The following is a 27,374-nucleotide window of genomic DNA, read 5'->3' as shown; positions in this document are numbered from 1 at the left end:
ATAAGATGTATTAAAAGTGAGGGACTATCTAAGCATCCAAAATTCATGCATCTTTCAGTTCATCTCTGTTGAGGTCCACAAAACCCTTATCTCCTTATGAACGGCTCTCAGAAGGCTGGCGCTCCTGTAGATTTAGAGTTACACACAGCAAGCTGAAAGCGTGGCCTCAGATGCTGACAGATCACCCCAGCTGGATGACATGGGATGTGGGATTCCCAGGTGTGCCTGACCTGTCTGTACGAACTGAAGGGTGGGGAGAAAAGTGAGTGCAGTGGAAGCCCACCAGGTTCTTGGCACCCAACAGTAACAGCAGTGTGGATGCAGCAAGAAGGTCAGACACGGTGATCAGCCAGATACAGAGAAAATCTCAACTGCAGCCATAGACAGTGTCTTCTGGTGCTCTGAATATGTATGCTGGAATAACTCAAATCAGAGTTGCTGTTCTCTGCGGCAGAGGTTTGTATCTACAGTGTCTCACTCAGACTAGTTTACTTGAGGCAGACTGCAGGAACTGATCCTTCAGTTCATACTCACATCATCCTTTTGTCAGGCAGAAATTCTTACTGCACTTGTAAATCACGGGAATGTGTCAGAATATGTGAGTAAAAGAAGTTTTTATCCTATTTTAATTTCACAGTCTTTCCCTTTCCTTTAGTTTCTCCCATCTTCGTCTGCCTTTCCCAGTGGGAATCAGGTATAACAGTGAGTATACAGGTGTCCAAATGACATTACCTTGCAGTTCATTTCCAAATTGCACTAAGGATGTGAAAGCCTGTTACTGAGTAGATGGCAGTTCTGAAGAAAATTAAATATGCAAGTACTAACTTTAATCTTACATTCTAAGAAGTCGCTGTGTTTCATTTACAAAAATGTATGCTCGAAGCACAAATAAAATGTGGAAAATAATAATCATCACCCAGTGGAAAACCATATAAAAAGCCTAACACTTCATTGCCATGGCAATAATAGAATGTTGTGCTAAACAAATCCGTATAGGGCTATACGGTGGTTACATTTTGTGTCATAAAGCAGAAGCTGGAAAACCAGTGAGATCTCTGAGCCTCCTCATCTCTGAGTCAGAAGTCTGCCAGGGTTTGAGCGCTTCACAAGAGGAGGAGGGATCAGGCTTCTCGGATACAGGAGGACCCACAGGCAGCTCCAAAAGTTTGTCATGTGTTGTTAGAGGCTTTTTTAGCGTGTTAGAGACTTGATGCACATCAGTTACCAATAGGCACAGATTTACCATAGCGCTTATTGTAAGTGCAGCTTTATTCAAAATTTTATAAGGTTGCTTAAATGTATTTAATTCTCTGTAAATTTAGCATTAATATTTATAGCAGTGCAACTGTTACTTTGTCTTTGGTGGCAGGACTACGTTTAATTATGGTTATTTATAAAATAGTCGGGAATTTTTAAATATTTATGTTTTCAGCTTGTTAAAATTAAAATGCAGCCTTAACAGAGATAATAGATCACATGGCTCTCAAATGGAAAGCACTGGAATACTTTTTACAGGTCAGAAAGGGCTGCACTTCCCCATTATCCTGCTTTAAACTGGTATAATTTCTGTTGTTTTCAACCGAGTCGTACCAGCCCAAGGACCAATTGCATGAAATACACCCATATGATTATTTTCAGAATGTTCTGGTGTTGTAATATTGGCCTTCCGGCAAGCTTTCATCCTGACTTTAGAACGGGTATCTGCTTTTGCTAGGGAAGGTTTTGCTGTGAAGCATTCTCATCCTCCACGTAGGTGCTAAGCTCCCATAACAACTGGACAAGCTGCACACTCCTAGGTTCAAGCTATGCAAGGACACATTTTAGCATGGAATCTCTTCAGCAGTTACTCCTCCAAGACCCCGAGTACCTCCCACCTCAACTCACCAAAAAATAAGCTACCTCCACTTCTTTCAGGAAGCATTTGGTCCATGGCAGAACTGGAGCCTGTGTGGCTTTCTTCAAAATTGAGCATTCTCCTTGAATGCTTTTCTGTTCTGTGTTGGTGTAGAAGGGATAAATCCATCATTAAAACACCAAATTAATGCACAAGGGAACATTTTTGGAAAGACAAAACAAATATGAACCAGATTCACAGCACTGGTTCAGCTTCCAGATGCTCTCAAATCTCATGTTAACCATTTGGGTTCAACCCCACATCTCCCATGCCTTTGCAATTTCATCCCACCTCGGCTTCACGTGTATTCCTGGGCTCCTGTGCAGGCTCAGGAAGAAGTCTGGTTGTTAAATTATTCACTTCATCCTAACATGCTACAGTTTGGGCCCATAAAGTATGTATGTAAATTAATGAGATATGCAACTCATTCAGGCACATTAGGAAAACTGATCATTATGCTATACAATTTGATCACTGAAGTATATTAAAAAGTAACAAGTAAAGTATGCAGCTTGATCATTAAAGTATGGAAAATTTACTGAACTAGTAAAGTATGAGCCTGGGATGACTTTTGTCTCACATGGCACCTCATAAATAAAGCCCACAACCACAGAGGCAGACATTCACAAACCCGAAAACCATACAGGTTTAGAACGGTTTTTTATTTTTTGCATAGAAAATAGCTGAATAAGAGGAGATGCTAAAATCTTGTGGAAATTGTTTCTAAATATTATATGCATCACATGGATCTTTGATGGCTTTGACATATGCTAATGAGCTTTACATTCTGATTAACTCTCTACAATACAGTCTATGGCATCTGTATGTCTGATCTGGTTTATATGAGCAGGATGCCCGCTGAATTACAGCCCTGTAGAGCTGTTAGGGCTACACGACATGAAAATAGAACTGTAAATAAAAGAAATAATAGAAATGTGAAATACTTTATGCAGTATGACTGCAGCTTAATATTCAGGCAAGGAAGAACTGTGGTTATGTCACTTAGCTCTGCTGTTGCTAACCACACACAGAAGAGCTGAAGGAGGAGGAAGGAGACAGAGAGGACATGGTCTTGGGTGGGATGCTATTAACCACCAGTGGGCTCTCTGAGGACGTTTGTAAAAGTCCAGACTCTGGAGCTGGGAATAAGCTCACCTGCCAGTCTAATGATTAATAAGACCTGAGTGGAGCTCTTCTGTATTAAAATAATAAAATGCAATCTGGTCTAATGCAAACTACAGTTGGGAATCAGACATCCCCCCGCTAAAAGAGAATGTACTCACACGTCCTTCCCCACTGTGAGCTATTTCAGTCATGGAAGGAAAAGGACTAAAGAGTGTATTAAAAGCAATAGTAGAGGGAGAGCTGGTCAGGTCTACAACAGCGAGGATTTACACAAAATCAGCAAACCAGCACACCTGCATATGAGGGGAGGAAGGAATGGGATCAATTGCTTTTTGTCGAATGGCCTTCCTGGAGCCGAGGCTGTCAAGGGATTTGCTGTGCACTCAGTAAACCTGTAAGTGTCAAGTCCAGCAGTGAGAAGGAAGAGGCCAGGTCAGGCTGAGGTACGCCAAAGCTGTACCTTTCTCTCCTTCTCCACTCTGAGTAATAAACCAAAAGATCTAGCAATATACTTAGAGGATACCACAACCAAAGCAGCTCAGAAAATTTATTTCTTGAAATAAAATCCCAGACAAACTAGCTGGCGCTCTAAAGCCAGCATATTTTGGAATTTTAATTTCATCCATGCTTTCCCCCTTGCCCCCCGTGAGGCTCGTGCCCCTCCTTAAGGCTGGAAAGAAAGATTTTTAAATGCTGAACTATTCCTTGCAATGAAAGCCTTTCTTTCACTCCGTATTTACTATGAGAGGTGGAAAAGGAGAGAGGAGATGTGATGGTTTGGGGAACACAGTATTGGGCCACCAGATGTACTACTGCTGGGCTAGACACTGCTGAGGATGCAGAGGAGTAGGGAATTCTCACTGTGGCTCCTAGTTCTCTATCCAGCTCTACCTAGGCTGACTTAATACAGCAGATATTTTAATCGCATGTAGAGGATAGTGGCATTTTTCTAGACAAGATCAAGTTTGGCAAGCAATCAGATGCATTGTGTTAAATCATTTTGTCAAATCATCATATGCCATTACAAATGCTAAACACTACAGTGAGTGTTTTACCCCACAAATGTGACCTCAAGACTTGCGTATGTCTGTGGCAAACAGTTGGTCAAAAGGAAAATGGTGCATTGCAAAATGACCCTCCATGGAGTTTTCATCTTTTATTTATAATTGCATTTATTATTGCAAGCTCTTGTTGCACACCAGATATCAAATCATCAGCAGGCGTAAATCAGCACTCAGGTTAATGGAGCTAGATTGATCGTTGCCAGATGAGAATACAACTCCACTTACACGCCAGTGATAAAACACAACCCCCTCTATAATACTGGAGCTTTTCGAACAGAATCTGAGAGCTAGAACTGGCTGGCCGGTGAGTTACTGGTTATGTTGAGCATACAACAAAATACATTTCCACACCAACCTCCACTCAGGCAACTAACTGTGGCTGCCGCACACCAGGGAGGAGCATCATGCATGGAAATCAGCCTGAAGATACTTGCTGTGAGGGTAAGGGACAGGCCTATGGGCTGAGCACAGAAACCCCAACAACTATGTAAATTGTCAGAAGGATGATTACTTCTGGCAAAGGTCATTCTCACTTACAAAGAGGAAAATGCATCCTTTTTCGGGGGAGATACAAGAGGCTTCTTACACAAGCAGTTTCCCAAGACCTTTGTTTTCTGAACCTTCCCAGAAAGGGGAGAGGTCAGACATGTGACAGGACCAGAGAAATTGTAATTTATCCTGATGTTCTGATTTACTTTATAATCAGAAATTTTCTTAATAGAAAAATCTCCCAGAAACAAGAAGGAGCTGCAGGGATGGAGCTTCGCTGAGCAGGTGTGGGTGGTGGAGCCTTCTTTTATTACTAATCAGCATAGTTATGCCATTTATAGAAAAGGACATGAGACTGTGCAGGGAACTTTCTAAAGAAGAAAAATGCAGCCCTGCTTTGAACAGCCAGTGATCTACATAGAGCCGCCCATGAGAAAGAAAAGCCTCGTCTCTCTCACTGAAAGAGGGGAAGGTGGATTTACATGATCCTCTGAAGGCACCCCAAATTCTGTTACTCCATCTCAGTCGTGAGGTTAAAGCGAGACAGAAGCTAAGGAATGTGCTGCATGTAAGCTTTGTTTCAGATGCAGAAATGGCATTTAAATACACAGATGCCCAGGCTGGAGACTGAAATTCTAGGCTCCAGCACCGCTACTTCAGCCAAAGGTGGTTATTTTAGCTGCTGATGGCATACACTGAATGCATTATCTGAATGTAGTAGATGAATGTAAGGCAATGACTGAATATAAATGGTTTTCTAGTTTTTGAGCTATGCTTTCCAGGAAGTACAAGTGATTTTTTTTATTAGCTCTCTAACCATTTTAAGATCAAAGAGAACCAGGTCTTATGAAATAAACAGAAAGCTCTTGAAATTAAATAAATTAGGAAAGCTCCCACTTTCCACCTGCATTTCTTTAAAGGGCTGCAGAGCAGTAATACTTTTTCTAAGTCTTTGGCTTCGTTAGAATAATTAAAAACAGAGGTAGTCTGCAGGCAGTAGGTGTGCCCGGTGCTGGACCGAGCCTGGCAGCCTTCATTTCCTGACAACAGTAAGGGCCTGGCTCTGCATGCACAGTCCCACTTCTTGTGTTTCTTCTCTGAGCAATGCAGCCGTAATACCTATCCTGCAGATGTGTTTTATGTAAAGCGTGGTTAATTGTGAAAAGTGTTATTTGCATCTGAAAGTAAGGGAGCCTTTTCCGATTAGAGGCGGGCTTCTCGCGGTTCTGTAAGAAACATATTTTCTTTTCCATTCAGTTATAGCGATCATGTGAGGCGTGACAAGGAAACAGGAGCTCAGGACCAAAAGCCATCTGTTTCTTCTTTGGAATTTTGCACTGCACAGAGCAAGAAGGTGGCAAAGCTTGTACGCTTAAATACGGAGGTATAAAATACAGTAGTAACATTCAACGTGCTATAAAGAAATGTCTTTGTGTCTGTGAACCAAAAGCAGGTTATTATGCTTTTAAAACCAGAACCTCTTACCACCATGCAGTAAAAATGGCTACCGCCTGTGTTTAGGAAAACTTTACTTCCAAGATCTTTTACATATTTAGTTGAGACAGTGCTGGTGGGTGGGAAGTTGGCTTCCGTTCCCGAAAATAAGCAGTTGCTTTTTCAAAATTCTGATACTGCTTTTTAATTACTATTATTGTGCCGTTCCTGAGACTAATTTTATGAGAAAAATCTTCATTTCGTCTTAAAAACTGAGGCTCGTTGGAGGCAGAACGCAAATGCTGAATAGACTTCACTGATGTTTAATGTTATGAAATGTAGTTTTTTGCACACACAGTGAAACGTCGGGTGTTTTCAGGTACATCTACACAAACGCATAGCAGTTCTTCATTCTGCAGTTCATTCCAACCAATTGTATTTTGTAGCTTTTGTCTCTGCTTGCCTTATGACCTTTTACTGCATTTACTCAAGATGTGGACTTTCTCACTGCGGACGCACAATGGGAGTTTACTTACTACGAATAAGCTTCAGTGCTGGATTTTAAAGGCAGCACACCAGCGTTAAGTTTGCAAGCAACACACGGAAAATAGGATTGGTGTACACCTTGTGCAAGCTGTAACACACTTCTCTGCTCTCCCCTTACACATTCTGTACCTTTGCAGTCTCCAGCTGCAATGTTTAGCTGCCATATTCCTACTGTGGATGACCAGATTAAAAAGGGCCGCAGTGAATATACCTGGGACTTAGAAATGAAAGGGAAATAATTGCCCTCTCTTTCATTTCGGGACTGAAGTGCCTTTTAAATCAAAGAGATTTTCACTGTGTGCTAAGAACTATTCAGATGAGAAGAATACATACGGGATATTTGGGCTAGTTAGCACCCACTTCCCTTTTTCTGCATTAGCAGAATAGCCCTCTTTGTAAGATCACCCAATTTTTTAGACCTTTGTGAAAGTTTAGATCATTCTTGGAATTCTGTGCTTTTGTTGGCCTGTCACCAGTTGGATCACGTTTATAGTGAGTCTATTTTTCCCCCTAACTACTTGCATAGCCCCTTTTCTCTTTTGTGGTATAAGCCAGAATTCCTGGAAGCAGGTTTTACTGCCTGCGGGATCTCCAAGGCCGCCTTCTCTGTGGACTTCTCTCTCTTCGGCTGGCTGAGTGCCACACCACGATTTATAATTTATTCAGTAGATCCATTACTGATTCTGTGTGTATGTTTTGTCTAGACTGAGGAAGGGCAAAAAGTCATTCTGCCTAAATTTTCTTGGGAGCTGTCAGAGAGAAGCATCCTCTCACGGATACCAGAAGTAGCAACCGCTCGCTTGAACATGATTGCATGAGGTTTTAAAGATACTGACTCTTCAAAAGATAACACAATATCAAAAGAGAAGTTCTGGAATATTTGTAACCAACATTTTCAGCATCTGACAGAAGAGCAAGTAAGACAACTATTTTATTTTTTATTGCTAATTTAAGTGTACAGCTAGGTAAATTGGCTGTGGCTATAGATGTGTGTTTGAATACTGTTGTGTATAGGCAAGTGGCTTAACAGTTTGGAAGAAGTGAAGATGTTTTAAGACTATCCCATGAACATTTCTTGCTCCCCTTGTGGGAGATTGTTTTTTTCCTTATCTCCGACTGTGACTGTGAACTGTAACAATCAGAGGCTTTCCAAAGCGAGGTCACAGAGATTCTATTGCTAATAATGAAGGTGTGAATTGAGAGTGCAGCAGCTCTCTTTGCCCAACTCCTCATCTGTGTGTTTGCTATTTTAAAAGTTTCTTTTTACAATTTTAAGTTAATTCACTTCTAGGGCTGATGGGAGGGAAAAAGCATTGTCAGCATAGAACAGAGAATACTTCCCTGGGGATCTAATGCAAATTCCTTTTTCTCGGTAGATATTTTGTTCTGCCCTCCTTGGACAAAGAAAGGGGCAAGCATTTGACATTGCCTGGCCATCTCTCAGCTACTTTTCTGAATTACAGATTCCCCTAGATTAGCACCAGCAGGGTTTACGTAACCTTGAATTTAGCTCGAGTGACTGAAGTCATGACATGAATCTGGCACTACAAACCACCTAATTAATCCTGTGCTAATCTCAGGGAACCTGAGATTTCTGTCTTTCCTAAGATTCTGCTTCTACTGAGCTTACAGTGAAAACAGTCATTTTTTATCTTTGCTAATGCTGTTTCATTTTGAATTTTGCTAGTCCAAAAACAAGGTGAATAATAAAGAAGAGAGAGAGGGAACCTTGACTACAAGGTTTCAGATTTTACTTAACAGCACTCCAACCTTCACGCTTGTGACTGCATCAGTGTTTTTTGGGCAGTAAACTGAAAGACAAGACACAGAGTCTCCAAAGTCTTGTGCATGTCTACAAGCCAGAAAATTATTTTGGTACTTTGCTCATTGCAGATACGTGCTCTGATTTTTTGGCTCTGTATTTCTCACCAACACTTTTGACTACAAATTGCAGACAAGAGTGGGGCCTGCTTGTAATTACATCAGAGAGACTGTACAGTCTGCTGTACTATTGGGCACTGCTATGCATGTGTAAATTAGCAAATTAAAGCAATGAAAAAAGATCAAAATATTTTCTGCTTCCCCCTTGAAAATAATATAAATAATATAAAAGAACAAACGATCTGCACGCTCCAGCCCTGGTAGTCATACTGCGGGTGAGGCACCATGAACAACTGCTAAGGCTTTCTGAATCCTGAGCTTCCAAACCAGGTGAAAGCAGAAGAGAAGACTTGGTGATATTGTTTCCTCATCCCTGTAAAACACTGAGCAGAAGAGCCAGGGTTGGCTTATGGCTGAGCCCAAGCCAAGGCAGGAGAGCAAACATACGCCAACCATGTCATGAAAAATCTCTTGCCTCTTTCCTTTTTGGAAGCTGTAATGCAGGCATCTCCAGCTGAAAAATCCTCCAGACAAGATCCTGTCTACTTTACAGTCAAGAAGAAGCAAAGGGAAAGAGGAGCTATTTTATACTTTGAAAGAACCTCAGACAAGTGAAGAAAAAAATTCCTGATAGAAACTGTCATCCATAATAGCAATGAGAAGCAGGCCTGAAGAGCCTCATTTATATAAGCAGCAGCCTCTCTGTGAGACTCCAGCTCTGTATGTTCAGAGATATTTTGATTTTGACAGGCCTCCCAAGGATATGCCTACGTATAGCTATATGAAGATGCCCCAGGAGAGCCTTCCAATCTGGGTGCAGGATTTGCCACTGCTAAACCAAACCCCTGCTGTTCAGGCTGTAGTCGCTGCTCGGAGTTGTTACAACAGTGTTACTAGCAATCATATTCTAGATGACTTCACAGAAAACGTCGTCTTTTATCCTTTTCCGGATGACAGTTACTTACTGTTTGCTGCTAGCAAGGCTAAGTTGAAATCTATATCAAGTTGCAGGTGAAGACTTTCTTCCTAAAATTTACCTTCTTGGTCTTCTGAATTTTTGTGACCTTTCTCCTAAAAAAGTACAAACAGATGGGGCAAATGGGGTGTTGATTAATATCTTCCCAACTGACACCCTGCTTTTTATTACAGGCACTTTTCTCCTCTCTGCTTGAACTACCTTGATGTGCTTGAACTACTTGCAATCCCCCAAATCCCCCAAATTTTGTTGAGTGTTGAAACAGTTTCCAACTATAGCTAACCCAGCTCATCAGGGTATTGTTGTAGTTAATTGAAGTTTGTAGATCCTCATATGAAGTGCGAAGTGTAATCACAAGTGCAAAATAGAATTGTTTATAATTCATAATGTGGTAGCAGCCGGGCCAATGGGGGAAAGTTGAAAGGAAATTCAAAATGTATCCTTTGCCCTTTGAAGTTTGACTGCAACTTGGCACATGCATCAAAGAGGTGACTAGTTTCCTTTAGGGTTTAAGTCTCTGCCGAAAAAGATCAAATCAAAAGCAATCTGAGGTTCCCAATTAGATTTATATTAAAAATCAATAATGAAGACCCTAAAAAGGCATACTGATGACTCTTGAAACACTTGCAAAATGAGTGCAGCTCATTTAAGGGCAGACTGTGATAATCCCTGCTTTGATTAGTAGCTTATATCATGAGTAGTCCCATTTAATTCAGTGCAGCTACTGATGGAATGAAGGGCTGTTCGATGGAAAACAGCCTGGCCTTGTCCTTACAGTGCCCTGCATCACTCAGAGAGCAGGGCTGCCCTGCCCTGCCTTGTGCCAAGCAGCCACTCAGCCTCCACACCTGCTTTCAGGCCAGCAGCTGCTCCCAGGACCTCCATAGGCTGTTTGTATTGTACAGATATGGCTCTCAGCAGTTTATTGTAACTATATGCGATATTCTAAAGGCTGTAAAGATTTTCTGCTATATTCTTTCCTGCTGATTCCTTTATGCCCTCAGGGTGAAATAATTTGTTGATGCAAATACAATAACTGAAGAACCTTAGTGGCCTACTGAGATGGTTGTAGAACTTAGGTGTAGCTGACAGCATGAGAAATTTGCCGCAATGGTACTTAGCCAGGATACATGTGCACTGTGGATTTGATTTACATCTCATGATAAAACATTATTCTTCTATATGGCAGCTCAATCTCTGTGTCTAATCACAAGACTTAGCAGCTTAAACGTACACCAAGGGCCAAATTCAATTAAAAAATGTCCCACAGAAATCCCTTTTTCATTGTTTTCCCAGCCTTGCTCAGGCTTCTGTAGAGAAGCTGTGATTTTTAATGTTTCTGGTAATAAGATGGACCCTAGGATTCCTTCTGTTCCAAATCATCCTCTCCCTTTCTTTTCAATATAGTTTGTCATTTCCTTACTACCTTAGAGGAGTCTGGTTTTGTAAAGCTAGCGTTTACAGCAGTCATCTTTCTTCATCAGTTTGAAAATCTTTGGAACACAGTGGATGTCAGTGTTGGTGGATGACTGAAATATCAGGAATTCTTGAAGAAATTCAGCTCAGAACATCTAACAATGTCATCGACCACTCCCAGTGCTACCAGTCCCGTGCCTTCTACCAACCCGGCTACCTGCACATCTTCTCAGCCTGAGCATCCCAAGACACCTTCTTCTCTAGTGGGGCAGAAGAGTGTAAGTATGGTTGTTTTACGTATTTTATCAATTTTCATTGCTGTGCATAGACTGAAAATAATAGTTTTGGAACTCAGTGACGGTATTCCTATTGATTGCCCATGAGATCCGGTACAATGCCTGTTAAGAAAAAAATGAGGTTATTTGCAAAATAATTCTGTTACAATGACAAAAATTGGGCTAATCAGTAACTCCTCTGAAGTCAAATCATACATATCAATTTATACCAATAGCATTCCCTACTATTACCTTAGACACATCCATCAGATCTATATGACAAATAAGTTTTTTGTTGTTCAAGTACAGTCACATTTCTGAGAACAAAGCGAACTGCCCAAACTACAACAGCCCAATAGCTGCAAAAGCAACAAAGCAACATAAAAAAACCTAAGTGGTTGTCTGACAAAGCCAGGCAGGACTGGTAGTTGCAGTTTGCTGGCCTGTGCAAAACATTCTTGTGGTCTTGCTCTGCTTTCTTGCTGATGCCAAATTATAGTTGTTGAAGTCTGGGAGTCATATTGGTAGACTTGCTATGAAGACCACTGATCCAAGACAGATGAGAGAAGTTCATTAGAAAGGGAGTAGTCTTGCTCCACGTTGGCATCCCTATCTATACTTACTAATGTTAGTAATGCACTTTCGTCCCCTCAGCTGCCATTCTGGCCTCTTATGCTGGTGGCAGAATTGACAGAAATGTCAATTACTGGCAAAAATATTCAATATCTACTTGTGAAGCTGCACATGCTTGTACCATGTTATTTGACTACAACCAAACCTACAAAAGAAAAATAAAATATTAAAATTATCAAGGACCTATAAAATGCTCGAGTCTTCTGACTACTTCTACATAGAAATGTTTAACTACTGAAAAAAAAAAATAACAGAGCAAATTAAAGATGCAAACAACTTGTCACAGCTGGTAAATCTAAACATAGGCCCACTGCTAGCTCAATTATTGCATTAACTGTAGGTTCTTTTGTGAAAAGCCAGACTATTAGCATGTGTCCTTCATGCTTTGATCCAGTTCTCAGAGAAAGCACTGGAAAATTTCTCATTACTGTCTGTGAATGCAAGGTTGGATGGTGCAAGACCGTAGGAAAGGAATGTAAGTCTCCCAGAACGTATGGCTGTGGGAAAGACCCAGCCAGCCTGAACACCTATTAACATTCATCTCTGTAGCATTCATTGCGTGGAAATGTGTGAGTCCTCATCAAGCCTGCACCGGTGAGACTCCTGTAGGAACACTGGGAAATCTCAGAAAATATGAGATGAAAAATATGTTGGACCTAGGAGCACAGCTATGGCTTGTGCACCCATCGTATAGAAGTAGGCTGAGGGCTATACATCCAGCTCACCCAAAGTACTGCTGCGGCAGCAGTCAGAATGACATTAAGCACTGGGATCCTCTCACGTTGTTCTTTCTGTGGCTCTGCATGTGAGACTGCAGAACTGAGTTTCCTCAGTAAAAAATCAAAGCACTGTTATTGCATTATTCAGTGATTTTTCATTAATTTGTTCGTTCTAAGATGGTATTGCATAGCTTTCCTAAATACAGTATTTGTTCTTTCTTAAAAAAAAAAAGTTTGGAGAAACTGTAAATGATTACAAGTAAGGTAGATTTTAAAAAAGTGGTCAAGGCTGAGTAAGTGAATAGTGTCATTTCAACACCAAGAATTTTCTAACATTTCTACCTACCGTTTTGCAAAAGCAATTCAAATCAGAAATGGTTCAGATGGTGCTTTAGTTTCAATGCTGGAAGGCCAGAGTCCGGATTTGTCATCTGGTTGGTTATCTACAGAATCAGTAAGACTCAGTAGAAAAATTATTGTTATCTCTTGGTTTTAGACATCAGCATCGAGCTGTCCTCAGACAACAACAGCATGTTCTGTGCCTGTCCCTAAATGGGAAGAAATAGAAAATAAGATAAGAAAGAATATCCAGTGTTCCTGGAGAGACATACTGAAGCTGTGTCAAGAGAAGGACGTCAGCAAGCTAGGAGAAATCCCAGTGTCTGAGTTCCTAGGTTTGTTACCATCTGAAAAGTGCTTTATTCATTCTCAGATGTGTTCTGTTTTCTTTCTGGTGTTCTGGCTGTAGGACACCTGGCCTTCAGTCATGTGGCATTCACTGCATGATTGCTCCGGGTCCCACCCTGCTAGTGCAGAGCAGAACAGCTTACTGTAGCTTTGGGTGCAATAAAGTCATGTTCCTATTCAGAATTAGTTACCACGTAGAAAAGGAGTACATGGCTTTGCTTGTTGATAATTTTGACTCGTAGACAAGTCATCGCCTCACCTTCCTAGTCACTGCCCTTAGTGTGCCCTGGTAATGTTTGAATAACTTTGCCAGTCTTTTCCTTGTGATTTTGCATGTGCTTCTGGTTTCTCTTGTAGTGACAGGTGAATACCTGCTGATTTGAAAGGACCCTGGATTTTACTCTCAGACAAATTGAGCTACGCTGTTCTTCTGTTGTACTCTCTTCTTGAAAGAGTGTTCTGTGCTTTTGTTAGGACGTCCATCCACGCGTGTGATAAGACAATGTACACTTGTATAATCAAATCATAGAATCATAGAATTGCTCAGGTTGGAAAAGACCTTTAAGATCATCGAGTCCAACCACAACCTAACCATACTACCCTAACTCTAACAACCCTCCACTAAATCATGTAAAGTCCTGTAATCATGTACATGTAAAGTCCTGGGTAAAAAAACCCAACATGTTAGCTTATCAGAAAATCAATTACAGTCAGTATCACATACTTCTTGTGCATTTAAACTCAAAGGAACATGTTATTATTTTGCTGAAGCCCTATGAAGTGTGAACAGCTACCTCTATAAGTTTAGGTGTATGCATATACCTGCATATAGCAATGGCTGCGTAATACATTTATGCAGCAGTCACTGAAAGTAAACACTTCAGCATATCCCTGCTAAAACTTGTGAACACAATGCATGATTTTCTGCTTTTATGAATGACAAACTAAATGCTCTTTCCGCATTCTTGTATTATTTCAGAAATAGTAGAGAAGTTCCATCTGGATTTAAGCAAAGAAGAAATTAACCAAATAACGACAAAATACGATATCAAGAAAAACGGAAAATTTGCATACTATGACTTCTTTCAGAGCTGTGTCTTGTTGTTAAAACCACAGAAAAGCACACTGCTACAAAGAGTGATTATACCGAAGCCACAAAAACCGGTACATACAATGCTTATAAAAATACAAATTACATTTTTTTCAGTTTCTGCTGAAGTGACAGAGTATTCCAGCATTCTCTTGTTTAATCCCATGATATTATTTCTAGTATTTGTTTGGTATCTCCTTCAGTTTGAGGATTTAACTCCTTGTGATCATGCTCCCGTGTACCCAAGTTAGGTGGTAAATTGGCTAAATGTGCTAAAATTTGGATAATAATTACTAGTAAAAAACATAGGACCTGAAGTTTTAAGAGCTTTTGTTGAGCTAAATAAAAATCAATTTAGGAATAAAAAGTGTTGTGGATGTGTCATGGGATGGCTGTCATTCAGCACCTGTTCTGTGCCCAGCCCTATGGAAAAGTATGGAGGCACCACTGTTAGCAGACACTAAAATCATTTTGTAGATGGGACTGGCCAAGCACACTGTATCCATGCAGCTGTCCTCCTCACATAGATCTACTCCCCAAAAGACAAAAGAGGCCCAGCAAAACAGTTACCAATAGGCTGTTGCCCTTATGGGCAGGATGTGACAAATGCCTGTGGTAGTGATCTAAGACAGAAAAGATGAGAAAGCATAGAAGTCTGTCTGTAGAGGCCCAGAAATGAAGGCATCGGTAATAGTGTCCCAATCAAGTTATGTAGTAGGAACAGTGCCAAATTCCAAATCTGCTCATTCAGTGAGCTGCTTCTGACTGTGCCTAATTAGTTTAGATATGGTTAGTAGCAGCATTTTATAGAGAAATTACATTACTGAACTGTTTTCAGATGTGAAATGAACAGATTGCTCCCAAGTTATGAAGAGAGTATCATTAGGAATTATCAAGTATTCACTATCAGTAGGGACAGTAAGGTAAAATATTAGGTTTTGCATCAAAGAACTTCATTAACTTACATAAGATTTCCTTCATACACAAACGTGATGCTGTAAAATTTCATCCCAGTATACTGGAGTAGATAAAGAAGGAATTTTTGAGTCCCTGTGTAGTTGTCTCAAATCACTTTTGTTTTATTTATCCTGTTCAGAAAATGTAATGAAACTCTCAGTCCGTGTTTCGAGCATCTTTCTATAACGTAATATTCAAAGTGAAATTTCCTCATTGATTGCTCACCCATTCCACCTAATAAGCAAACAGATACACATCAAAAGGAATACTAATTAATAATGGTAGTAATAATAATAATAACTTTTTCCTTATGTCATAGGCACAGTTCTTTCTCTAAAGCCTGAGGGCATCAATGGCCTAGGGCTTCATGGAAGCATCAAGCCTCCGTGCTATGAAAATAACCCAAGTTGCATTCACTGTAAAAAGCTCCTTCCTTTCTTTCAACCCACAGGAGTACTCAGTATCTGGGGTTGGAAATTGCATTACTCATGTATCCACTCATTCCTTAGCTACGTATTCTGAAGGCAGAACGCACCAAGAGCACAGAGCAATGGTATATCTGACCACCATGCCTGTTACAACACATATAGGTGCAATACAGTGTCTGCCTGTGTCCACCTGACAGAGGTATAACATCCTCTATATGTTTCCTTCACAAGGAGACATTTGTAGAGACTGTAGTGTCACGTGTGCCTGGCACAAATGTAGCTTAAGTGGCATAACCAATGACAAGTGTTAGGAAGAAGCCTGAGATGTACCTGAAAAAAATAAAAGGGCAGCAGAGCAGATCCAGACCCTGAGGGTGGCTCCAGGCCTACTGACTTTGGGTTCCCAAAATCTCTTTTTCATGGCAGTATTGCAGTAATAGTTCTGCAGATCACATGTGTTCAGCGTACAACATATAACGAGCTTAGCCAGGCTGAAACAAGGAAAGATATTTCCTAAGGAAAATTAAGTCTTATGTTCCAGCTGTTTAACTGCAGAGGTGTTAAAAAACTGACTACAAGGTATTATAGCTACAGGGAAGAATGTACAGTGGGGTTTTGCTTTTCTTAAATCACATGCTGCCCCCATAGTCGGATTATGCATTCAGTCATTTTAAAGCAAAAATTTCACTCTGGAAAATGAACACTGCAGGGAATTAAAAATGCCTGAAAGAGGGAGTTGAAACAAGGACAAGCTTAGCACCAGTGAAAACACAGATCTGAGAAGAAGTAACACTGACTTCAGAATCAGTTTCAAAGAATACAGTTAGGGCGTTGACAAGTGATTAAGTAAATATACCATCTGCACTTTCCAAGAATATTAAAATGTCATAGGTTAAAATTATCTTATGTAAACAGTATCTTGCAATAATTTGTAAACAAGTACTTGGCAGCCAGTTCGCCAATTAAGCCAGCACTACTTTCCGATACCTTCTCGTTCTGCATTATAGTTCTGCCCAGTTGTGTCCATTGTGTCAATGCTTGTCCTTCTCATCCAACTTTGTCAGATGAGTCCTGGACCACAATCCACGCTGTTCTACAGCACGATGCTGAGAATTCAGCCCCAGATCTTGCACTGTTGGAGACCAATGAAGCGCACTTTTAAATCCTATGATGAAAGTCGTACTGGACTGTTAAATGTTGCAGATTTCAGACAAGTAAGCTGTGTTGAGCAGTTAACAGTCAGAAAATTGCAGTACTTTAATCTGAGCTTCCTGATTGAAAATTTTCTGGAAAATGGTACCCAACTGTGGTGTATAAAGTCATCCTGGCTTCCCTCTGTAAATTTACCTCTGACTATTTCTCGTGGTAATCTTTCTCCACATACGATTATACATTCATCAGGCTGAGGGTCTAAGTGTGGTCCTGCTATAACAGCATAAATACAGCGGAGAAAATCTTAGTCCCTATCATAAAATCACAGAATGGTTTGGGTTGGAAGGGACCTTAAAGACCACCCAGTTCCAACCCTGTGCTGCAAGTAGGGTTGCTACCCACCAGCTCAGGCTGCTCAGCGCCCCATCTAACCCGGCATTGAATGCCTTCAGTCTTGGGGCATACACAGCTTCTCTGGGCAGCCTGCTCCTATACAACGTTTAAATACGGAGCTTTTACAAATTCGTAAGAATAGAGTTGTTGGCTGAACCGACTAAATCCTTTATGGAAAGTATCTGCAGGATCCTGTAGACTTTCAACTGGTGTGTTTCCTTCTGAATGTGAAATGGGCCCAAGCACCACTCATCTGAGAGTCTCTATTACTGGTTTCTCTCTTTGCTCTTCTATATGCAGTACAGTTTTGTACTAGGGGATGAATCCAAAAGCTCTGCAAATATTTTGTCACCTTGTATTCCCTCAAATAGCAAATACCTGTGTGTTCTAGACATGCATATTAAGTCTGGAAATAATAGTTGCTTCTTCATTTAGATCCATGGGGATTCTGATTTTCACTCAGCTTAATCTTCAAAAATTTCAATGTATTCTACATTGTTTTATTTAGGATAGGTAAGCACAGTGTGTTCTAGACAAATTGTGAATATTTGCTATTCAATTGCAAGAAAAAATTACAATGGGTCCCTAAACTCATTTAATGCTGCATGCATTGGGACACCCCTTGGTATTATTACTGCTTTAAAGAACTGATAAACTGGTGGACAGGATGCTCAATCACAGCAAGCAAATGCTTACATGCAATAAGTAATTGTGGGGTGTGATTCTGAAGCTCACCTTCCCTGGAGCTGCAGGAAACCAGCTTGTTGCCTGGCACCACAAAGAACAGTCTAAACCCCTTTAGATTATACCAGTCACTGAACTGCTCTGTAAATCTTTACTTATTTAGTATTGGTGGGAACATGATATTTCCTGGCACGGCCATGTAACTGAAACCTAAGTCCCTATGTGAAGGCTAGGGGATGAGAAGTACCACTGTAATCATATAATCTTCATGCCACAGGCTCCCTGGCTGTCACTGCAGCTTTTTGCCTGCCTGGGTACTGCCTCAGAACATCAAGCTTAGGGGAGGAGGTGTGAAGATCAGACCTTTTACATTTGAGTTTAATTTGTCATATTCCTCTAGGACATGTGATGATTACCTTTCCAAGTTAAAGCAATGCCAACAATTGCAAATCAAGCTTCTCTAACATGACCTAAGCTAGGCCAAAACAAATAAATAAATAAATACAATAACACCTCATGGGCTTAGATGAAGAAGCCATCCCCCATTCCAGAATACTGCTACAAAGGTGTTAATCGGCCATTGACAAGATGCAAGGTGTTTTGTGAAGGTACAGATCCCTTTATCTCCTAGGAAACTTAATTCACTGAAATGGGGAAATTAGCTCCCTCCTAACTTCAGTAACACTGCTATTTATGGCTGTACTAAATGGGCAGGGCCATTAGCAACTTCAGATACTGAGTTGTTAGGAGGGAGTTGCAAACCAGTAAGATCTTTGCAGAAGGCCAGTGATTACTACCATGGCATACCAGTACTAATGGCTTTGCTGGTCACTGGCAGGGCCCAAATTCTCAAGTTCATGTGAAACCAGAAGTAATGCCCAGAAATTAATGTCTTGCTTGCTTTCATGTTAGGGTGTTATGGACACTTAAAAATGCAAAAGTACTGATAAATGCAGAGTGAAATTTTTAACATTAGGTGAACCAGATTAATCCTGTTCAAATTAGGTTACCCCTAAGGTGTTCCAAAGGTATGCCTATAGGCCAAGCATTTGTCCTGTGAAAACTAAAAACGTGGAGTACATGCAGGCATTATTATGTACATTGGGTTTTGCATAGTTTGAGTGACAGTGTTATTCCTTCTGTTTCTCTGGATGTGAAGACTGTAGATCATCCAAGAAGGATACAAAGGAGGAAACTCCATCTCTCCATCCCATCTCCTAATAGTACTTAAAGCCTTCTAAACATGCAAACATGTAAAGAAATTTTAGCAAAACAATGTTTTTACTTCTTCCTCTCCAAAGAATAAATTTTAAAGTTGCTTCTGTCTTTTACAGGTTCTTCATGAGTACAAAATCAACCTATCTGAAGAAGAGCTATTTAACATTTTGGAATACTATGATAAAACTTTGTCTTCAAAAATATCCTATAATGATTTTCTCCGGGCATTCTTACAGTAGGATTTGGTCAAATGCAGGAAACTGTAGATAAAGACAGTGACGGATTTATAATTTCAAATTTCAAACTAATAAATTAATTGAGAATGGCTTTTTGTATCTATTCATTAGAAAACTCAAAATACTTTAAAATTCTGACAGAGTGGTCCTGTGTTGTGGATTAAATCTACATAGTGAGGGAATTAATTTTGCATAATCCATTTATCAAAAAAGAGGCAACAATTAACATTGTCAAAATAAGGCTTCTTAAGACATCTCCAAAAGCTATTCTTTTAAGAAAACTCTTTTTTTTTTTTTCAATTTTACACATTTTATTAATGGCGTACTCTAATTTCAGTAAAAAGGTTTACAAGGCATGCTATTCAATTTCCTCAATTGTAATTTTCCAAACGTATTACTCTTAGTATATTAGCCATCGTTATTCAAAAAAATCATCCCATTTCTCAGTGCTTCTTTCTCCTGTGCTTACGGTGTCGTATTTGTCTTGTCAAGGGCATTAATTTGGAATGGCTATTGAAATCTGAGAAGATGCCAACAGTGAGTCGACATCACACCTTACTGTATTAAAACTGTTCCTCTACATCCTTCAACAGTTTAGAAAAGAAGACACCAATGAGCATTGGCTTCTTAACTGCAGATAGATTCCCAGTGTTAGCCATGAGGTTTTATTTTTCAGAGTACAGATATAAATTAAACAGTAAATTGCAAGTAAACCATTTGGTTAGATTTCCCAGTCCTAGCAAAATTCTGTTTGAATATCTTGTGAGATACTTAGATCTTGGGAAGGAAGTTAAAAGATAATTGTTTTGAGTGTTGAACTCCTGAGATAATTAAAGGACATATGATCATCAGAGCTTGCTTCCTGGCATTGTATCAACAACTAAACAATTACCTGATCTGAAGACTTGTTAGGTAAATATGTCACTGTTGGGTTCCTCAATTAATATTCAATGGTACACTGAAGAGCTCTGTCCTTATCACCTGTACTTTTTTGGTATCTTCCTTCCTACAAAGTAGAAATAAGTTTAAAAGTATTAATAAAGGAAAAGAAAGAGCAAACTGTGTGTTTGTAGAAGCACACACACACATGAATATATGGAATTCTTTTGAATAGAAATGGAAGGACATAATCCTGTTTCTCTTATTATTTCTAGTGAACATGTGAACCATTGGTATGAATCTGAAAGATTCCCAGAGCAAGCCACTGTAATGTGGTCACTCAGAGGGTGGTGACGCACTGGAACAGGTTGCCCAAGGAGGTTGTGGATGCCCCATCCCTGGAAGCATTGAAGGCCAGGCTGGATGTGGCTCTGGGCGGCCTGGTCTGGTGGTTGGCAACCCTGCACATAGCAGGGGGGGTTGAAACTAGATGATCATTGTGGTCCTTTTCAACCCAGGCCATTCTATGATTCTATGAATGTCTGTTTTTTCTGAGAAAATGGTTCATTGCATTTGGAACTTTCAGGAGATTTACAGAAGAAAAGCACCGGGGATGCTTCTGATTGGACCTGTGGATGTGGGGTGTAGATGTTCTGTATTGTTTTTCATATAGCTTCTAGGATTTCTGCAGTTTGTACTCCAGTATAAAATAAATACATTTGGCATTGGATGTATTTGAAATGGTAACATAAGGAATACTCGCTAGATTTTTTCCTCAAAACTGGTGGCTATCTGTAAATCCCTAAAATTGATACTTAGATGAGTAACAGAAGAGATTGTGACTATGGTTATTTAAGGATGTTCTCCCATACTAAGCTAATACAAAAATTCCTAGTTCCATTGCTAGAAAAGAGTGCATCTTAGGGATACACATACCTGTAAGTGACTGACAAGGGTGGGTCTCGGTGCATAGCTGTTGTGGCATGCTAGATGTTCCCACTGGGCATCTCCAGGTGGTCCTGCACTGACATCGGCCAGCCCCACAGGGATGTCCCAGTGTCTGAGGTCATCTCAGGCCACAGCAGGAAACTGTGTTTCAGCACCTGAGTTGAGCCCACTAGGGGTTCAGTTTAGCCCCATGCAAGAACCAATTAGTCTGGCCTTTTACTTTTATTTTTCTAACTGTCGTGAACCCACAAACTGCTCTCTTCTTTAATAGCAACTTCTTCCCCCAGCCCTAATCAGGTGCAGCATGCCTGATTTAATTTCTGTTATTATTTCATGCAGTTTATGTCCTGAATTAAACATTCATACTCGTTAAAGAATTAATTGCTGTTCAGAACACCTAAAATTGTAGCACAAATACTACAATGATTATTTTTAAATAGTAGATTTCACTGAACTGTTACAATGATGGTAAAAAAAAAACAAAAAACAAAAAAACCAAAAAAAAATCAAAAAAACAAAACTACTTAAGTAATTACTGGGTGGTTATGTTTTTGTGTATTTTTTTTTCAAATACACCCACACCTTCTATCTGACAATTGGATCCAGTTTTGTAACAAATATAATAAGGTCTCCATCCCCATGCTGTTTCTTGGCAAGGAGCAGTGTTGTAAAAGGATGAGAGCACCGTGTCCCTGGCTCTGCCACCTTCAAGGTACCTGCCATCTTCAGGAGACACGCTGTGGCCAGGGACATGCCTGGGTTTCTTGACACGTCGTGCCAGAGGATTTTTCATTAGTTCCACTGGCAGGAATATCAAATCCAACAACTCCAAAGGGATTAAAGAACAATCTTTTCACTGTATGAACAAATCAAATCATGCTGTTTTGTTTTTTTTTTTAGTGAGCTTTTAAAGGCAGAGATGGCACTTGTCGACTGTTTATCCAGACTCAAAAAAAAATAATAATAATAATAAAAAAAAAGTGAATCTCAATACTAGCATTTCAAAATAACCAAGGTAATCTTTCATATTAAAATCACAAACTGCTGGATGGATCAACTTCATAATGGAAGAGAGATTTTTAAGCAGCCCTTCCCCAGAAACAATGGACAGCCATCCAGCACTGGCAGGCTGGCAGGTATCCCATTTGTTTCCACTAGGAGGTGGATAATGTCAGTGGGATTGAGTATTATCCCTTGGTAACAGTCCCCCGCTGCTACAAGTAATCACTGAGGCGGTTATGAAAATGAAAACGTCAGTGCAAAGGGAGGAAATGTCACTGCTGAGCAGAGGACACTGATTCCTGTTTTCTGCTATCCCAGGAGCAGCCTTCAGGCAGGGAAACACAGGTAGGAGGACAAGAGGGTTTGGAGCAGCATCTCCTCTTCATGAAAGGCTGTAGGACCAAAGTCAAGGTTCAGCTGTGCACCACAACCTGCTCCCCACCACAGCCCTTCTGCCCAACCTCACGTTGCTTGCTATTCTATCCCCAAAATGGTTTTATTGCTGCTGGGTACCTGCTCTGCACCAGGGGCACGAGGTTCGCCAAGGGTAGAGAAGAGCTGCTCCTTCAACAGCACTTTAACAGCACTTTAAGTTCCATTTAAACCACATCTGAACAAAATAAACTAACTGAAGGAGACTGAAGTCACTGGTCAATCTGTCACCTCCCAGAGGCCTCGTGTCCCTATCAGATCACCCGTCCACTTGCTCAGAAAATCCACTGACAGAAGGAAACCTTCAGAGATGTGTGCTGTGGTGGAAGCCTCCCTCGAGCAGCATCCACCCCACAGCACCCGCTCACTGCCAGCACCACTGGAGCCTGCACAGCAGAAGAGCTCATGCCAGCAAAACCCCGCAGGGTTTCCAGACAATGAAGTAAAAACAAAAATGAATTTTGTATCTAATTAGACTATGAAAGAGGAACATCTTTCACTGCATTCTCTTCCTCTTGGATGTCTCTCACTTTGAAGCTCCTGCGACGCCAGCAGCATGTGCTGCTTGTTAGCACACACCTGAGCCCACCTGAGCTCCTCAGCCCTGCCCCAGGCCCACTGGCCACCCCTGCCAAGCACTGGGGCCTGGCCTGGGGCAGGCAGCAGCTCAAGAGGGCCCTTCCTGGGCAGGGCAGAATCACAAGGCACAAGAGTTGCTTGCTGGGAGCACGAGCAAGTAGGGAAGGGAAAACAAGAGATGGAAAACAGTTAGCAGAGGGAAGTTCATAGGCTCTGTGGCAGCTATTTCTATGCTAGGGCTGCTGGAGGGGGTCCAAAGGCTGTTGGAGCAGGTCCAGAGGAGATCACAAACATGCTCAAAGTGCTGGAGCACCTCTCCCATGAAGAAAGGCTGAGGGAGTTGGCCTTCTTTATCTGGGAGAAGAGAAGGCTCCAGGGAGACCTCATTGTGGCCTTCCAGTACTTGAGGGCAGCTTATAAACAGGAAGCAGAGTAACTCTTTACATGGCCTCATAGTGATAGGACAAGGGGGAACAGCTTCAAATGAAAAGAGGGGAAATTTTGGTTAGATGTTAAGAAGAAATTCTCTACCCAGAGGGCAGGGAGGTGCTGACACAGGCTGCCTAGAGAAGCTGTGGATGCCTTATCTGTGGAAGTGCTCAAGGCCAGGTTGGATGGGGTCCTGAGTAGCCTGAGCTGGTGGGTGGTAATACTGTCCATGTCAGGGCATTGGATCTCAATGATCTTTAAGGTCTCTTCCAACCCGAGCCATTCAATAATTCTATGTTCTATGCTTCTATGGAGCTTGCAGGACCAGAAGAGAGAGGGTTAAGGTAATCAAAGAGACTGAAAAGGAAAGGAACAAGGAAGAGCTTCATAGAGCCCATCTTCTACAGGCACACAAGGCACACAAGGCTAGAAATAGAGCATGCTTTAGAAAAAAAAAAAATCAAACTCCTCCAGAATGCAGTCATTTGATTTGTTAGATTAAGGCATTACCATGTGAAGTACCTATATCTCTGTGCAATTACTGTTTTTATCTGGATGATATACAGCAGGTCATGAGCAGTAAAGGATGCTCCAAACATGGCAAAAAGAAAATCAGATTAAAAAAAATCCATTTTCTAAAAAATAATTTTCTTCTGTTTTTGAATTTTTCTATACTAAAAGCTGTCATGCAGTGGAAAGAGCATTATTATGCTGTGAAAAGAGACATAAAAAGAATTTTGTATTATATCAATACTTAAAATATGCAAATATGATACCTTCCCAACGCCCCAAAATTATGCTTGGCATGAATTCTTAGCAACAATACAAATATCATCATCTTCAAATAAGCAGGTTTAACACGCTGCTCAAATACCTGTAAAAACAACCTCATCACAGCTCTGGGAGCATCCAGATTTCATCTTTGATGCAGTTAGACTTTAAATAGGAAAGGGAAGCAAGTTGTCTTAAACAGTAGCTTGCACTGGAATGAATGTTAATGGAGCAACCATGAATTTGACATAGGAAGGAGAACTGCCAGTATGCATCTTGTGGGAGGTGATATCTAAGTGCATAGAGCAGATCCCAGGCTGCTTGCCTGGGGAGTCCAGGCACTGCACAGCCAAAGAAGAGCAGCCCCTGGGAGGTACTGTGGGCTCCTGACATGTGGGTGCTGCATGGGGCTTCAGAGGCTGAGCACTGTGCTCAGCCACTTTATTTCCCTGGCCCTACCAAGCAGGAAGTCAAAAGTCGCAGAAGAGTTTTAACTGCATTTGTTGAGCTCTGGAATTTGATTTGTTTCAACAAAGCACCCATAGGACTTGATCCTATGCCCAGTTGCTGGTGGCTCCTCCAAACCTGTGCAGGTGTTGCTCAACCAGAAATCCGTAACTGGCCCCATGGCCACAAGGTTAACCCCAGACTGCAAGGCCAGTGTGTTTGAGCCTTACTTTAGCTATGTCTGTCTTCATCCCTGAACACAGATTGTCTGTGATTAAAAATAAAGTGAAAAACAGTGTAACGCAGAAGTTTCGTTGTGCAGTGGATACCCTTTCTACACCTGCTTTCAATGTAAGTACTTTTATGGAACTAAATTCTCATTTCATTAAACAAAGCTTTGTGGCTGCACTGACTTCAGTGTGTTTGTTTCACTATATAAGATCAGAATCAGACCAGAATCAGCTTTCCCAGCTATTTCTGCTCACTCCAGGTCCAGAGTGGAACTCAGATTTTACTTGAGGAGCAATGCATCTTTCTCCATACACTGTGTGTAATTCCCATCTTATGCATTAGAATGGATGCTGAAACAGTTCTAAGAAACATTTGTAATTTGCATTTTAATTGCCTGTCAGAGTGTGAAATGACATGTCTGCATAAAGGAGCATTTTCTTCAGTGCCAAGGGTTTGCTCAGCCCTAGCAAGGCAACAGGGTAGAATCACCCTGGGCAGTGGCCATTCTGCAGAATTCAGGGCCTAATACAGAGTTAAACCAAAAGAGCCCATGTGAGTGTCTGTTAGTTTGTTCCTAATGCATAGGACTTCCACAATTAATTTTTGTTTGTAGATATACATCAGATCTTGATTTCCAAATTGCCAGTTGCCTAGAATCAGCACAACCATTGGAAGGTTGTTTTGGAAGTAATGATAATATTTGTAAAGTAAAAACTGCATACATACATTTGAATATGTACATATGTGTATTTTTAAGTTGATGGCAGATGAACATTCCCACCAATATTCCATTATGTGTTGTTGCTGTGTGACAGATGGCAGCAGAGAGGCAGTCTGACAAAATGGTGTCTGACATGGAAGCGTGCATGAAGCAAAGGTGTGTCACTGAGTTCCTTCAAGTGGAAAAAATGGCACCCATTGACATACATTAACACTTGCTGAATGTTAATGCAGACCAAACTGTGCATGTGAGCACAGTGAGATGGTGAGTGATGCATTTCAGCAGTGGCGACAGCAATGTGAAAGACAAGCCACGTTCTGGATGGCCATGCACAGTTGTCACATTACAAAATGAAGAGCATCATGATCAGATCATGCACAAATCAGCTAATGGTGGTGACTATGTTGAAAAATAGTGTTTTGTAGCTGAGAATTTGCTCTCTCAGACAGTGTTATTGTACTCTTTGTATCTGTTGCAGTGTCTGTGGAAACAAATAGGAGACATTAAATTCAGAGCAACCTGTGTATATCTCTGTCTCTTGTATTTTTCTTTCTTACACAAAAGTACCTTTCCTCTCTTGTTCACAACTTGGTCCCCCCGCCCCTTTAGTCATGGAACCGGTCCATCACTGTGGCCTCCTGATGTCACAGGTCACCTCACAGCCCAATGTTCCAAGACCTAGCAAAAGGGGGACCCTAGGCCCAGAACCCCAGTTGCTGAGCGAGACACGCCAGTAGCTGCACTGAGCTTGAGAGCTGAGTGGCTTTTTTTGCTGCGAAGCAGGAAGAATGGATTGCTCTCCTGCTAAGAAGAGGCGGCTAATGGAGAGGCTCAACACCATCGAGCCAATGGACGTGGACCCTCCTGAGAGCGAGGAGGAGCCCATGGAGGTGGATCCACCTCCACCAGGGCAGAGCCACCACCAGCCCATCGCTCTCAGGAAGCAGCAGAGGAGAGCCAGACCCAGAACCCACCCCTACTACTGGAGTGGCCTGAGGTCCACTCCACCTCCGTGCAGATAGCCGCCTCGATGCCAGCCCTGATCCTCCCATCCTGTAAGTTTATCGTTATCTGATACTGCCCCAGCTGTCAGACCTCCCCACAGGCTCATACGAGGCATTCATTTCCTGGGATTTCTTCTTTTGACAGCCAGGGTTCCTGTGGACCCATCCTTCCCGTCCCCACCTCCCGTCCTTCCCCAAGTCCTCTCATCTCTTCTTCACCATGAGGAAGAAGGAAGGGCAGGGACTGGCATCCTCTGAGCTGCTGTGCTGGGACAAAAGGAGGAGTCCAGCAGAGGGACCCGAGTTGCCCGGGAGTGTGAGGAGGTGTCAGAGGTGTCACGGAGGGTGGCTGTTCCTGTGGAGAAGCAGAAGGCTTTGGCTGTGACAGGAGGAAGGCTGACCTTCATCATGAAGGACTTTTTTCAAGCTTGGACAACAGAAGATTTAAAAACATAGACAAAAATATTCAATATGAACAATTAAAAAACAAACAAAGAACCCTAAAGCCACAAAATAACAAAAAGCATAAATGTTTCTCTGGTTTTTTAAAACTTGAGAGTCTGTGTGTGGATTCCTGCATCCTCTCCTGGTCTTCCCAGTTCAGGAAAGGCACTTCCACATGGGGTGTGGGCTC

The 27,374-nt window shown here is 41.3% G+C and overlaps 1 protein-coding gene and 1 long non-coding RNA gene across 8 annotated transcripts; one reads left to right on the top strand and one right to left on the bottom strand.

Moving 5' to 3' along the window:
* The first annotated feature begins 1,020 nt into the window (after nucleotides 1-1,020).
* EFCAB6 (EF-hand calcium binding domain 6) lies at nucleotides 1,021-19,388 on the top strand. Of its 7 annotated transcripts, none has more exons than XM_004938029.5 (8): nucleotides 1,021-1,164; nucleotides 5,830-5,956; nucleotides 7,257-7,469; nucleotides 10,894-11,103; nucleotides 12,949-13,126; nucleotides 14,119-14,303; nucleotides 16,679-16,828; nucleotides 19,178-19,388. In XM_004938029.5, exons 4-8 carry the CDS (start codon nucleotides 10,987-10,989, stop codon nucleotides 19,298-19,300), a joined length of 753 nt encoding a protein of 250 aa, XP_004938086.2. In that variant the 5' UTR covers nucleotides 1,021-1,164; nucleotides 5,830-5,956; nucleotides 7,257-7,469; nucleotides 10,894-10,986; the 3' UTR covers nucleotides 19,301-19,388. The 7 variants fall into 7 exon arrangements, with proteins under 7 accessions (XP_004938086.2, XP_004938084.2, XP_046771161.1 ...); XM_004938027.4 differs by having other exon boundaries at nucleotides 1,021-1,256; XM_046915205.1 differs by having other exon boundaries at nucleotides 1,021-1,256; nucleotides 10,817-11,103.
* Nucleotides 14,299-26,382, bottom strand: LOC121109073. Its single transcript, XR_005861054.2, has 4 exons — nucleotides 26,304-26,382; nucleotides 20,190-20,303; nucleotides 16,602-16,746; nucleotides 14,299-15,420 (listed from the first exon to the last, which is right to left on the bottom strand). It is a non-coding gene; the product is annotated as an uncharacterized LOC121109073 (long non-coding RNA).
* Nucleotides 26,383-27,374: the final 992 nt, after the last annotated feature.

Source organism: Gallus gallus, chromosome 1 (genome assembly GCF_016699485.2).
Source record: "Gallus gallus isolate bGalGal1 chromosome 1, bGalGal1.mat.broiler.GRCg7b, whole genome shotgun sequence".
In the NCBI taxonomy this organism is placed as follows: Eukaryota; Metazoa; Chordata; class Aves; order Galliformes; family Phasianidae; genus Gallus; species Gallus gallus.
This window is presented reverse-complemented; position numbering and strand designations above follow the sequence as displayed.